Raw genomic sequence first — 15980 nt, 5'->3', positions numbered from 1 at the left:
AAAGTTTCTCACTACACATATTTCATGTGTTCATTTAATACTGTAACATCACTGATTATTTACATATTTGTTGTTAAAACTGAAGATCTAGATTACGTATTAGGTATTTCTAGAATTTACATGAGTATGTGTAAACGTACTATTTGGCAGTACACCATATACTTTTTATCACCTGTTCTTGATTCCTTTCATATAGAGATAAACAAAATGTGCACTCTCTTTCACACACACACACACACACACACACACACACACACACACACACGACACAAATGTTCCCAGATATTCTTTCACAACATTTAAGTACATGTTTAGAGACTTTGAATCAATATAAAAAAAACAGAGTTGCTTCATGGCTCACAACCAATACAATATGAAAAACAGGCTTCTAAACAGAAGAATCAGTACCATAAGCACCAGTTAAGACCTTTCATACAATTCAGTCAGAAAAAAAATAGCAGCACCAGCAGTGGTCAGGAGGCAAAAACTGGCAACAATTTGACATATCATGTCAATAACTTTTCAGAAACATGAATAGTACTTCAAATAACAGTACTGTGTCCTCCCTGTTTCAAATCCTTATTACCAGTCTCACAGATAACATTCTTTCATTAACATACAGCAAGCAACTGAAAAAAGGGGCAAATTCATAATGTCAATAATTACCCAAACTTTTACACTTGATACATCATGGAATTAAGTGGCATTAATGGAAGAAATATATTTCAGTCACTATTTCATAGCGGGTGACTGTGAGACCACCATATTGAAATTTTTCTGAAGAGCACTTTGTCCCTCCCATTGGCCTTCACACACTACCATGCACAAACTATGGAAAAATTAAAAAAAGAAAATAAACTAGTTGTGAAGTCACTCCGTATGAAACCCCACACCTTTCCTCAGTCTGTCAACTGGATACTAAGCATGATTACAACACGGACAAGTGAACATCTCCCATAAAACTAAGAGCAGGCCCTCAATTCTACTGCAAAGCAAAAAACACAGCCTTTTTAAGGAATAAATACTACATCACAATGTTTGTAATCTTACAGAATTTCTGATAACAGTCATACTTGAGAACCTTCAACCAAGTTATTCTGATTTACAGACAGGAAAAAAAGTAGTGTGCTTTTATGTTACGATAATGGTACACCGCGTCAGCTATAAAAACTATTTTACCTCTAATACAAACAGATATATCGTGAACTGCATTCCATCAACTGAGATTTCTGGGTGAGGCGTACTTGGGCATGACAACACAAAAGTGAATACTATAACATCAATAACATGAAATTGTGGGGCATAAATAAGATGACGTTAGACAAAAAGCAACAAAGTACACAAAAAATTCTTCACATTTTTTTTCTTCACTTGCCTGACACAGTATAACGAAAGAATTAAATAAAATAAAATCTAAGGCTTTTCCAAGGAGATAATAGTATTCTTGTTATCTGTCATTCAGGGAAAAAAAGAGGGGAGGGTCAGAAAATGGTGGAGGGGGAGTCATATTAATAAAATGTCCTCTAGTACAATGCCTGTAAAACTATATACTGAATTTTGAACTCAGACTGTCACTTGACTGGGGAAGGTAATGTAGCAACATCCAAAATAGTTATCACACAAAGCAGCAACCAGGGAAGTCTGCAAAATATGTCCACAATTATAGCTGCACAGCAAACGGATTTGTGGCTCGATGCTCCCGTGTCGCAGATGGTGGAGCTGCCCATTCGGCATCAAATGGATCTCGACGTGTGCCAGAAGAGAAGACATCAGCCGAACCCAGAGAGTGGGCGCGCAGGTGCTGGAGGGGTGGAGCGCGCCGCGGAGGTGTCGATGGGGCCACTGCTTCCACTACGGCACCGAGCCACTGATCTGGTTGTGGGAGACCACTGACCGGAGCTTTCACAGGCAGTGCCACCGGCTGCCTGCTGCAATACGAAGCAGAGCATGCAAATAAATCTAATCACTTGACACTGAAAAGCTTCAAATGAATGCATTTAAGCCATAGCCTACTTTGAAATGGTTTCTTTTTGAATTCATTACATGTATATGATGAATATTCAAAGAATTTTAAGCCTCAGTTTCCATTTGTATTCAGATTTTAGGTTTATGGTGCCTATAATGGCTTCTGGGAAATATATAGCAGACAGTCATTTTAAAGAGAAAACTACTGAAGCTGACAAGTATAGTCATCTGTCTAAACTGTGGTGTAAAGTCTGTGAAATCTACACTCCTGGAAATTGAAATAAGAACACCGTGAATTCATTGTTCCAGGAAGGGGAAACTTTATTGACACATTCCTGGGGTCAGATACATCACATGATCACACTGACAGAACCACAGGCACATAGACACAGGCAACAGAGCATGCACAATGTCGGCACTAGTACAGTGTATATCCACCTTTCGCAGCAATGCAGGCTGCTATTCTCCCATGGAGACGATCGTAGAGATGCTGGATGTAGTCCTGTGGAACGGCTTGCCATGCCATTTCCACCTGGCGCCTCAGTTGGACCAGCGTTCGTGCTGGACGTGCAGACCGCGTGAGACGACGCTTCATCCAGTCCCAAACATGCTCAATGGGGGACAGATCCGGAGATCTTGCTGGCCAGGGTAGTTGACTTACACCTTCTAGAGCACGTTGGGTGGCACGGGATACATGCGGACGTGCATTGTCCTGCTGGAACAGCAAGTTCCCTTGCCAGTCTAGGAATGGTAGAATGATGGGTTCGATGACGGTTTGGATGTACCGTGCACTATTCAGTGTCCCCTCGACGATCACCAGTGGTGTACGGCCAGTGTAGGAGATCGCTCCCCACACCATGATGCCGGGTGTTGGCCCTGTGTGCCTCGGTCGTAAGCAGTCCTGATTGTGGCGCTCACCTGCACGGCGCCAAACACGCATACGACCATCATTGGCACCAAGGCAGAAGCGACTCTCATCGCTGAAGATGACACGTCTCCATTCGTCCCTCCATTCACGCCTGTCGCGACACCACTGGAGGTGGGCTGCACGATGTTGGGGCGTGAGCGGAAGACGGCCTAACGGTGTGCGGGACCGTAGCCCAGCTTCATGGAGACGGTTGCGAATGGTCCTCGCCGATACCCCAGGAGCAACAGTGTCCCTAATTTGCTGGGAAGTGGCGGTGCGGTCCCCTACGGCACTGCGTAGGATCGTACGGTCTTGGCGTGCATCCGTGCGTAGCTGCGGTCCGGTGCCAGGTCGACAGGCACATGCACCTTCCGCCGACCACTGGCGACAACATCGATGTACTGTGGAGACCTCACGCCCCACGTGTTGAGCAATTCGGTGGTACGTCCACCCGGCCTCCCGCATGCCCACTATACGCCCTCGCTCAAAGTCCGTCAACTGCACATACGGTTCACGTCCACGCTGTCGCGGCATGGTACCAGTGTTAAAGACTGCGATGGAGCTCCGTATGCCACGGCAAACTGGCTGACACTGACGGCGGCAGTGCACAAATGCTGCGCAGCTAGCGCCATTCGACGGCCAACACCGCGGTTCCTGGTGTGTCCGCTGTGCCGTGCATGTGATCATTGCTTGTACAGCCCTCTCGCAGTGTCCGGAGCAAGTATGGTGGGTCTGACACACCGGTGTCAATGTGTTCTTTTTTCCATTTCCAGGAGTGTAGTTGCAGAGATATGGTCAGAGATTCATACACACACACAGAATATGCCAGTAAGCCTTTTGATCCAAATTCTCCTGCAGTATTCTTTTAAATTGTTCATATAACTATGAAAATTAAATATCAGGTCTGAAGGTGAGTATCACTATGTTGTGCAGGTGTGTATCTTAAATATTACGCAAAAATATTAACAACACACTGTGCAACTCTTGACAACTACTGGGAACACTCCATTGCTAATGGAGATGTTAACACTTTTGTAGCTGCTAGTCCTACCTACATGACCTGCTGAAGGGGGGCAAAGACACTGTCTGTCACAGCAGCACACGGCGGGCTCAGTCTTGCGATCGTTGCAGGCTATGTCCACTGTCAGCTGATCACATATTGCAACACGCAAAAAACTACTCTTCAATCATATTGTTTATAAAATCAGTATTGAACTGTACAGTGACTGTGATAGCAGTTTTTGATAACCATGAAAGAGAATGTCAAAACTAATCCCTTCTGTTATAATTTCATCGTTGGCTGGGAAAAATTAGTTTAGAAAAATGGTATGAGCTTTCTTATTTGTGACTGACAAATCCTGTAACTTGAGATTTACACTACCAAAATTAATTAATGAATGAATGTGTGTGTGTGTGTGTGTGTGTGTGTGTGTGTGTGTGTGTGTGTGTGTGTGTCACCTACAAAAATCTCATTAATATCAAACACGTTTCAACATATAAAGTTTTAAAGTGAACAGCTCCTATGGTAGATGCCAAAATCTCTCACCATTCTGTGCGCCCCATGGCAGCAAGTGTTGCTGAGAAACTGGTAGGCTAATACATACCCTTTCACATTATATACTTTTGTATCATGCGTACTTTTTAAATTAGGAAGCCCAATTACAGTTACTGGGCCATGTGTGCTGTTACCTGTTCCATGTGGCCTTCAGTGCTGCTGAGGGACTATAAGTGTCCCCTTGAGAGAGAGAGAGAGAGAGAGAGAGAGAGAGAGAGAGAGGGAGAGGGGTGGGGGCGAACGCTTGTCTTGTGTACATTAGGAAATCAAATTTTATCTATTCGATCGACTGATAAGCAGAAAGGAAACGGGCAGGTAAAAGCTATAGGGCTTTTATAAACAAAAGCATACTTGGGACCCGGGTTTGATTCCTGATTGGGTCAGAGATTTTCTCTTCTCATTGACTGAGTATTGTGCTGTCTTCATCATCACTCCATCCTCACTGACACGCGACTTGCCGAAATGCTGTCAAATAAAAAGACTTGCACCAGGCGGCCGGGCTCCCCACAGGTGGGACTACTGTCCTAGCTGCAAGCATTATCATATCTATTTGCCATTAGGTAAAATCAAGCAGTGGAAAATCAAAAAGTGGAAAATCCAGGGTGGAATAATTACAATATCATGAAAATGATAGATTGCTACTCGCTACACATAGGAGATGCTGAGTTAAGACAGGCACACAAAAGGCTGCTATACATGGAGCTTTTGGTGAAAAGACCTCATACTACAGTGGAAAACACACACACACATTCATGCAAGCACAACTCACGCACACATGATCACTGTTTCAACCCGCCGAGTCCAGTCTCTGTGGCCAGAGACAGTGATCGTGTGCAAGAGTTGTGCTTACATGAATGTACGTGTGTTTTCTACAGCAAAAGGATGCCTTTTGGCCGAAAGCTCTAAGTATGGCAGTCTCGTTGTGTACCTGTCATGACTCGTCATCTCTTCCACATGGTGAGTAGCAACCTATCCTTTCCGTAATATCGTTGTTCCACCTGCTGGGCATAAACGTATGCCCTTCGCCAAGAAAGGGTTAAACATCAATGCAAAGTAGCAGAAGGCAATGCAGTTACAATATATACATGAGAGGCATTCTGTTCAACCAATGATACTTCTGAATAGGGGTGTCCTATGCACACCTTTAGTCAATCTTTTTATTATGCAACATAACTGGAGCAAAAATAGTTTAAACTAAGAATGGACATGAAAAGGACGACTTTTTAGTGCAAACAATTTGCAAACCTATGTGAATGTCTAACTACAATGAGTGTGTCTTCTAAGTAGGTAAACATATCATGTTATATTGCACCCAGTGGTCTCACACATACTTATCATTGTCAAAACAAAGCAATGAATCCAGAAAAATATCTCTTGCCAAGTACCTAGTCTCTCTCTTTTTTAAGCTCAGTATTTGAAAGAAAATAAATAAAATATAATACAACATTCTATAAAATGATGAAACAGAATCTCTGGCCAGTACTTGCATTTAGGAAGTGAAATATCAGTACTGACAACAAACATATACAAAAACACCACACCTATCATCAGTATTTATTTATTTATTTATTTTTATTTATTTACATTTTCTTTGTGTGGAGCCATCATAATGATGGCTTTTGCAAACATCAGACTTAACACTATGGTTATATTTACACTTATAAAACACACTATATTCTGTAGCTGTTGCTTGTTATGTCTATTTTTTACATTTATCACATTACAACTGATACGCTAATACCTCATGTTACAATCACTATCTTAAAATTTGTTGAAAGAATATAAACAGTTTTCTATTAGAAACGATTTTAATTTTGTTTTAAAAACATTTCCTGTGTACGTTCTTAGAGCGTTTGGTAGCTCGTTATACACAATCAAACCATTGATATATGGACTTCTGTCAGTCATTTTTAACGTTGTTCTGTTACGGAAATAGTTACACTTTGTTCTAGTGTTGTGATCATGTACATCACTGCCCTTGATAGCTTCAGTCGGTTGACTTATAAAAAATATAACTATTTTGAAGATGTATAGAGAATATATTGTCAGATATTTGTGCTGCACAAACACTTCACAAAATGAATCTCTATGCCCCATCCCATGTATATGTCTTATTGCTCTTTTCTGTAGTAGTAGTATTTTTAAATGTACATCAGCTGCACAGCCCCAGAGTTCAATTCCGTAACTGAAAAAGGGGTAAAGTGTTCCATAATATACCAATTTCAGTGCTTGGCTGGGAACTATCTTTGCGAGCTGGCTGAGGAAATATATGGCACTACTGACTTTTCTGTATACATAATTAATGTGGTATGTCCACCGCAAATTTTCATCAACATACACACCCAGGAATTTACAGTTACCATTTTCTGTTGCAGAGATATTACACACACTATTCATATTGTTGAGGTGAGAACAGCCTGTTTTAAATATCAGTAGTTGAGATTTGGCGACATTCACCTTGAGTCCCTGGTCATTGAAGTATTTTGTTACTTCTATTCCATCACTAGTAGCACGAGATTCTAGCTCATTAGATTTACTTCCATATAATAAGATTGACGTGTCATCTATATAGCTTACAATATGGGAGTTAATGGGTTGTGCAATGTCATTAATATACACTCCTGGAAATTGAAATAAGAACACCGTGAATTCATTGTCCCAGGAAGGGGAAACTTTATTGACACATTCCTGGGGTCAGATACATCACATGATCACACTGACAGAACCACAGACACACAGACACAGGCAACAGAGCATGCACAATGTCGGCACTAGTACAGTGTATATCCACCTTTCGCAGCAATGCAGGCTGCTATTCTCCCATGGAGACGATCATAGAGATGCTGGATGTAGTCCTGTGGAACGGCTTGCCATGCCATTTCCACCTGGCGCCTCAGTTGGACCAGCATTCGTGCTGGACGTGCAGATCGCGTGAGACGACGCTTCATCCAGTCCCAAACATGCTCAATGGGGGACAGATCCGGAGATCTTGCTGGCCAGGGTAGTTGACTTACACCTTCTAGAGCACGTTGGGTGGCACGGGATACATGCGGACGTGCATTGTCCTGTTGGAACAGCAAGTTCCCTTGCCGGTCTAGGAATGGTAGAACGATGGGTTCGATGACGGTTTGGATGTACCGTGCACTATTCAGTGACCCCTCGACGATCACCAGTGGTGTACGGCCAGTGTAGGAGATCGCTCCCCACACCATGATGCCGGGTGTTGGCCCTGTGTGCCTCGGTCGTATGCAGTCCTAATTGTGGCGCTCACCTGCACGGCGCCAAACACGCATACGACCATCATTGGCACCAAGGCAGAAGCGACTCTCATCGCCGAAGACGACACGTCTCCATTCGTCCCTCCATTCACGCCTGTCGCGACACCACTGGAGGCGGGCTGCACGATGTTGGGGCATGAGCGGAAGACGGCCTAACGGTGTGCGCGACCGTAGCCCAGCTTCATGGAGACGGTTGCGAATGGTCCTCGCCGATACCCCAGGAGCAACAGTGTCCCTAATTTGCTGGGAAGTGTCGGTGCGGTCCCCTACGGCACTGCGTAGGATCCTACGGTCTTGGCGTGCATCCGTGCGTCGCTGCGGTCCGGTCCCAGGTCGACGGGCACGTGCACCTTCCGCCGACCACTGGCGACAACATCGATTTACTGTGGAGACCTCACACCCCACGTGTTGAGCAATTTGGCGGTACGTCCACCCGGCCTCCCGCATGCCCACTATACGCCCTCGCTCAAAGTCCGTCAACTGCACATACGGTTCACGTCCACGCTGTCGCGGCATGCTACCAGTGTTAAAGACTGCGATGGAGCTCCGTATGCCACGGCAAACTGGCCGACACTGACGGCGGCGGTGCACAAATGCTGCGCAGCTAGCGCCATTCGACGGCCAACACCGCGGTTCCTGGTGTGTCCGCTGTGCCGTGCGTGTGATCATTGCTTGTACAGCCCTCTCGCAGTGTCCGGAGCAAGTATGGTGGGTCTGACACACCGGTGTCAATGTGTTCTTTTTTTCCATTTCCAGGAGTGTATATACCATGTCTTCTCACTCAAATAGCTGAAGAAATCATTAATGCTTAGTATGTGTTAAAATCTGGGTAAAAACTATCAATTCAGTAAAATAAAAACAATTCCATTTCATGGTAATAAAAACTAAATAAAATACAAATTATTCCGCAGTTTTCACAGTGTTTCATAACATAAAACTAGGACAACGAGTCTTACCAAAGGCTCAGTGTGTAAAACAATTCTGTCAATGGACAGAACTCTCTAAAAACTGAGGACGATTAGTGTTTTACGTCAAGTAAACAAAGTAAGTCAAGTTAACAAAGCAATCTCTACATCAGATTACAACAGCCATGTCTTAATATTGAGTAGCAAGTTATCACCTATTACCTGAAGTAAACAGTTGGTAAAATTTCAACTTCAGCTGACACTTGCGTACTCGCATATCAATGAATTGACTATTTTACTACAGGCAATTTATTGTCATTAAATATATATATGAGATTGGTTTGATAAGTCTGGTAAATTTCCATGGAAGAATGGAACATTTCTATTGGGCTTGATTATTCCAAGGATCATATAAAGAACTTTAACAATGTAGGCCTACAGCACACAGCTCATTGTTGACAGCCATCTGAACTTTCGATTGGTCAGGGTGTCGACTGCGACTGAAAATAGAGTTTTGTGCAATTATTAAACATTTTCATTTGAAGGGTTGGACTGCCGCAAATCAAAATAGAATATGATAAAGTTCACCTGGATTCTGCACCATCATTGGAGACCATATACTTTTGGATTAATGGAGTTAAGCACGTTGGGTCATGCACCAAAGACGAAGTGGGCTTCCAGCCTCCAATTGAGGCACCACAAAGGAAACCACTGATAAAATCCATAATATAGTAATGCAAGACCGCCAAATAAAAATTCGGGAGATAGCCATCTCAACTGAGCTAGTGCATAATATTCTCCATGGAGAACTGGCTATGAAGAAGCTGCGTGCAAGGTGGGTGCCATGACTGCTCACAGTTGATAAAAAGTACATCTGACACAACACAATCTCTGACAGTGTTTTTGTGTCGATTTCTGAATGTTGATAAAACCTGGAACCATCATTAAATGCCAGAGTCAAAATGGTAGTCAAAACAATGGACAAAGGCTGGTGAATTCTTTTGGCTCCCCAAGGAATAATCCTCACAGATTAAATGTAAAAAGGCAGAAGCGTAACTGGGCACTATTACGTACCTGCCAACTTTCAAAAACAGAAATCCAGAAGATCCCAAATCGCAAAAATTTTGCGTGTGCATGCTTCACAAGTTGTTCAAACATAGCGAGACAAGACTACATAGAAAGAGATTACAAATAATGTTAACACATAACTTGTAGGCTACATCTTAAGATCATTATTTTCAAACTCAAGTCAGGTACTTACGCAAGTTACACACTGACGAGTGTTCATTTGTTGTCACTTAACACTGGGAACAGTTCACACACTATACAAAAATGAGATCTTCTGCACGTGTCTTGCAAGGCACTATATGAACGACACTGTCAAAACTACTAAACTGAACATTTATTTACACTTATTTACATATTTTTCTCAAGTTCACAGAGCACTGGCTATATTCCATCGCAGGTTGCAGAGGAGAGATGAAGGTGGGTAGCTTTCTTCATTTTCTTTAGAAATTCTGAAGGAAAACTATGAGGGTGGTTAGAAAAGTTCTCGGGATCACCATGAGAGGTCAGCGCTAGAGCAACGAGTTGTTCACGTGATATTCATTGAATTGTTGCCTGTAAACAAGTTCCAGTGCTCTCGGAAGAGAGCTGTGGCAGTGACATGGCTCTGTTGTTGTTTCCATGCAGTGATTTGTGAAGATGGAGAAAAATAGAGATTCAAGCAGTGATTACGTACTTCACAAAGAAAGGTATGAAAGCAAAGGACATTCGTGCCGACTTCCAGAATACACTGGGGGGACTCTGCTCCTTCATATTCAACTGTTGCCAAGTGGACAAATGAATTTAAATTTTGTCGGGAGAGCTTAGACGACGATCCATGCAGTGGTCAGAAAAGATGTGTCACTACTCCAGAAATCATTGCAAAAATGCACAAAATGGTCATGGAGGATTGCTGATTGAAAGTACGTGAAACTGGTCACACTTGCCAGATGTCATCTGAAAGGGTATATCACTGATTAACTGAAGAATTGAAAAAATTATCTGCAAGATGCATGCCGTGGCTCATGAGAATGGATCAAAAATGTACGAGACTGGACATACCGGAACAATGTTTGACCTGTTTTAGCAGAAACGAACAAGATTTTTTGCGCTGGTTTGTGACCACAGATGAAACTTGGGTGCACCACTATACCCCAGAGACAAAACAACAGTCAAAGCAGTGGAAACATGCTGATTCTCTGCCACCAAAGAGAGCCAAGACAATTCCTTCGGTGGGAAATGTCATGGCATCAGTGTTCTGGGACGCGACGGGGATTCTGTTTGTAGATTATCTCCCCACTGGGCAAACAATTACTGGAGAATACTATGCTAACCTCCTGCACAAATTGCAACAAAAGATACGCAAAAACAGGCCAGGTTAGCAAGGAAGGAAGTCATCTTCCATCAAGACAATGCGTGCCCACACACACAAGCTGTCCCCATGGCAAAATTGCACAAACTAAAGTATGAACTGATGCCACACCCGTCTTATTCACCTGCTATGGCACCATCAGACTTCCATCTCTTCCCAAAACTGAAAATTTTTCTAGGTTGACAAAGATTCGCTTCAAGTGAAGAATTGATAGCTGGAGTTGACAACTATGTGCACGCCTGGAGGAAACTAATTTTCAAGATGGAACCAAGGCACTGGAACATCGTTGGACCAAGTGCATTAATCTACAAGGAGACTACCAAATCACTGAAAAAAGTTTCAGTGATGTAAGTATCTTTTTTCTATTCATTCTGAGAACTTTTCAAAGCACCCTTGTATTCATGTAACATGGACTACTGCATCTTGTTTTCAAAATAGAAATGGATCCCAGAGTTTCAATCAACATGGAAGACCTGAAGTGATTGCGATTCTTCTTCACCAAGCTGAACACATGCTCACTCTCAGCACTGCTGTGCAGTAGAGTCAAAACAGAAAGCACTTGCCCGTATAACCTATCATATTTAGGAACACCATCAGCTCCACGAATGCTCATCAAGCGAGCCCATGTGGTATCATCTGTCAAGCTCTCGCTCTCAACAATAGCAGAGTCATCAACCTGCAGAGTGACAAACTGGCTCTGAAACATATTCACTGTGTCCTCAGCTGACTCACTTCCCTTCCTCGGCAGCAATGATGTTCTACTGTAGAAAACTTGGCATCCTCAATTTTTGAAACTTCTGCAACCTTTGCATGCTTCAGTACTTCATCGCTGAGGGGAAATTTGTTTATAATATAATCACATGCAGAGCAGAAGTAAGCCCCGACAGATGAAAAGAATGTTTATTTGTCTTTATCATTAAGTTTCTTCACCAAATTCATTGTCTGAATGCAAATAACTAGATCATCATTGTCTCTCTGATTCTCAACAAGATAGTACTGAACTTTCTGTAACAAGGAACTCTTCATAACTTTAGGTTTAACAAACCTGGAAAGAAGTTGCTGTAATAGGTTCATCATTAGTTCTAACAGTTTATGAATTTGAGGAGAAGCACTCTGAAGTGCAGAATTGAGTTTTTCTTCAATGGTTTGAATGATGATGTTCTTCAGAACAGAAGTGTCAAATTTTGTGGCAGCTGCAAATCTCTTGGAGGCAACCAATTTTGATGACTCGATAGCCTTCCTCACTCCATGGTCTTTAGAACCACCAAGCTCAGCTTTTGGGATTGTAAATGATGTTAAGCTACTTGACGCACACTGAGCACTAACACACACCTCATCTTTAAAGATCCTAACTAATGGATCCCGCTGCTCCAGTCTCTGCAGACACTTTCCTAAAGATAGCCATCTTGTGCAGACACATTTTAATGTCTCCTAGTTTCCTTGTCGTGAAGCTCTTGGAACTTCTTAAGGAGTCCCTTCCTCTCGCAGCTTTTTTCTAAATAACAGAAGACGTTGACTAAAAGTTCATCAGTCTTAACAGGCAAACTGCTTGCACCTTTCTCAGCAGCCAAGTTAATCAAATGACATGAGCAGCTGAGCACAAAGACATATAGCTGTGCTTCCCTTAAAAAAGCAGCAACCCCATTTCTCTTTCCAATCATGACTGCAGCATTGTCTGAACAGAATGCTACACAATTTTCAATTGTCATTCTGTAATACTCCAACTGTGAAATTAACAAATTCCCAATATTATGTCCCATTGAATCGCACACCAAGGCTGGGATAGACAGCACCAAAGTAACTATCTTTTCCTGCTTTTCCTCAAAATTTCTTAGCATCACTGTCATTGCTCCCACCTGTAGCTAAAGTTAATAGTTCACATTGCATGCAACTAATGAGTTTATTTCTTGAATCTGTAGCCATTTCTATGAAAACATGTGAACTCTTTGTACAACGTCAACCACATTTCTGGACCAGAGAAAATTTTCTTAAAAAGGGCACCAGCATGATCAGCAGCCGCTAACAGAATATTATGTTCAATTAAAAATGAAGTGAACAAACATTCTGCTCTTATTACATCAAGGTCAGCTCTGCTCCTATTACATCAATGTTAGCTCAAGAAGTAGTAAGAAATGAAACGATTTTCCTACCGCTATCCTTCATTTTGGTATTAGAGATGTGTTTAAATGGATTTAATGTGATTTATTAATTCAGTTCTTCCTCCATAAGAAATGTTTATATCACACGAACATACGGAACAGAATGCAAATGTTTTACTTTTCCACAATCGCATAATACACACAAATTCAGCAGAATATGCATCCCTGAAAGACTGATGAGGTTGTTTCTTAGTTGAATTCATCAAGAAAATACTAAATCACACAAAAATTCATGACACAATTGCACAAATACCAGAAGCATAGCAAACACCACATAAAACCAAGCATGAATAAAGCTTTCCCACCAACATGCAGTTCAAGCCCAAAGAGTAACCAGCGATAATCTGTGAGATATGATTATTGATAGAACATTCGATGACTTTCGCTGGCAGTGTTTCGAACACACAGAGTTAACGACAAAAGCGCAGCGATATTCTGTGAGAAGGGATTATCGATAATATTATCAGTCAACTTTCAGTCGAATTTCAAACACTCGCATATCAGAAAACTAGCTATTATTGGTCAAAACGTAAATGCAATATAAACGCAGAGGGTGGAAACAAGCCCAAGAGTTGAAAATGTGGAAAATAATGATGTTCACTCAGAAAACCGGACAACTACCCCAAAATCTGGAAATCTTTTGGGAAAACCAGAAAACTTTGCAGGTATGCTATTAGGTTTATTGTTGGATCGTTTAAAACTTATGTTGGCTGAAAAAAGACCATGATGGCACACGAAAATGTGCTCTTTTACCAGAATAATGCACTATTCTATATATCAGTGATAACTTTGACAGAAGTGCATGATTTGGGCTCTGAATTGGTTGCTCATCCACCCTATTCACCACTTAGCCCAAACTCTAGCTTGCTGAGAAGAAATTTTCATCAAGTGACGAAGTGTTAGTTTCAGTCACCAAGTATTTTGCGCAGTCTGACAGAACTTATTTCCCATGGGACGAAAAAGCTGCACGATCGCTCAACCAAGAGCACACCACTCAAAGGAGACTATGTCAAGAAGTATGGTGAGTTATTTACAAAACGAACATCATCTTCTTGCTTATTTATCAGACTTATCAAACCACCCTGGTATGAGATCTTAATTTCTCTTCACAAGGAATTCCCCAATGTTAAACACTGCATGGAAGTCAGTAAACTGCCTATCTTAAAAAATTTCAATAGAAATGTGTAATGTACGGGATGTTGTGTAGTGCTGTCTATTATGACTACGATGCCAAACACTTCAGTAGATACTATTTAGTCACATGGTTATTACTAGTAGACACAAGTTCTGGCTGCTATTTACCATCAGGAGGTCAAGTGTGTAGTACTGTCAACAATAACAAAAAAAAGTGAAAGAGACACAGTAATTTGCTAGTTTGCTTTCAGAACTAATACTTCCTTTGTTGATGAGGAGAGTGGGACAGGTTGGAAAAGGTTAAAATGGGAGGGCAGGTCACTTAAGCCCCAGCAGTGAGGGAAAGAGTAGATGCTGCTGGATGCCTCTCACCCTAGCACCCCAGTGACCTACCCTCTCCTTTCAGTGTCGTCCAACCGGTCGCACTGTCCTCCCCAATGAAGGAACTATTAGTTCTGAAAATAACATGCTGTCTCTCTTTCATTTTTGTGTGTCTGTTAGCAGTACTAAATATTTCGCCTCCAGAAGGTAACTATCAGCCAGTTATTTTGTCTCTTAATTTACTGGTTTTCTCGACTGAATTTTTCTTTGTCACTGTTTACGACTGATCTTTTGTACCAAGATCCATAAACTCCAAACACACCAAAATAACGTTCTTTAGCCCCTTCCCTGATTGGGCTGCCACAGCTAACAGTTTACACATACAACATACCACAATGGCACATTCATCTGGGAACTATGTACCGGAACTGACTCTCTTGTGCAGCAGTAAGCTTCATGATGAGATTATAAATCTGTTTGTGTGTACTGCGCTCTCAAATACATAAACTTTACAACTGCACTATTCTGGTCACTGAAGATGACTGATGCGAGAGACAGTCGAAAAGTCAATTTGGTAAAAGAAAGGATGTCATGTCAGGCCACATCAAACCCATCAGAAAAGTAATGGCCAAAACGAAGTAAGTTTCAGTACAACATAGCCTAATGCCCAGAGATATTTTACTCAAGTTGGCACTGGCCATGGAAGCTTTCACACTTGTTTCCACAACACATCATTAGACACCACAAGTGAATACTTCCTCCTTCTTCATTCTGAGAAATATGCAGCTACAGTTTGAAACTGCTATTCTCTGACAAACCACAACTGCCAAACAAACTTACAATCAAGTGGAGCTTTAGGAAAGATTTGCTGTTCAAAAACAGTGTATTTCAAAAACATAAGTGAATTAATTGTTCAGATTATTTACATAGCTCGACCAATAGTCCCTTATTGCTACTTACGCCGGTGATGGAGTGCCCGTGCGAGGGGGAACAGCAGGTGCTGCAGCCGGCGAGGCAGTCACAGCTGGGACCGGCACCGCAGATGCCGCAGAAACAGAAACTGGTGCAGTGTGAGTGGCTGCTGTTGCGGGAGGGAGTACAGCTGCCGCCGGCAGCGCCACAGCCGCTACGGCTGGCAAGACGGCCGGTGCAACAGATGACACCGTGCTCATTGCTGTGCTGCTGTTGGCTTGCATTGTCACCCCACCTAAGTAAATGTTCAGTACATCAAAAACTATTACTGCCCAGTACTGCCTATAATGCAACAGTTTAACAAATAATTATTCTTCCTTATCATCATCCACATGAATGGAGTTAAGCAATACTCTACATCTACATCT

At 42.2% G+C, this 15980-nt stretch overlaps 1 protein-coding gene across 1 annotated transcript in view; it reads right to left on the bottom strand.

The window, feature by feature from the left end:
* Positions 1-214: 214 nt before the first annotated feature.
* LOC126091927 (protein numb) overlaps positions 215-15980 on the bottom strand; it is a 214951-nt gene continuing 199185 nt past the window's right edge. The window contains exons 11-12 of the mRNA XM_049907249.1: positions 15601-15847; positions 215-1928 (exon numbers count right to left, since the gene is read on the bottom strand). Coding sequence (XP_049763206.1) covers positions 1661-1928; positions 15601-15847 — 515 coding nt within the window. The 3' untranslated portion in view covers positions 215-1660. The remainder of the gene's footprint in view (positions 1929-15600; positions 15848-15980) is intronic.

The sequence above is a fragment of the Schistocerca cancellata genome, chromosome 7 (assembly GCF_023864275.1).
Source record: "Schistocerca cancellata isolate TAMUIC-IGC-003103 chromosome 7, iqSchCanc2.1, whole genome shotgun sequence".
In the NCBI taxonomy this organism is placed as follows: domain Eukaryota; kingdom Metazoa; phylum Arthropoda; class Insecta; order Orthoptera; family Acrididae; genus Schistocerca; species Schistocerca cancellata.
The sequence above is the reverse complement of the archived record's forward strand: the minus strand, read 5'-3'. Positions and strand labels throughout refer to the sequence as shown.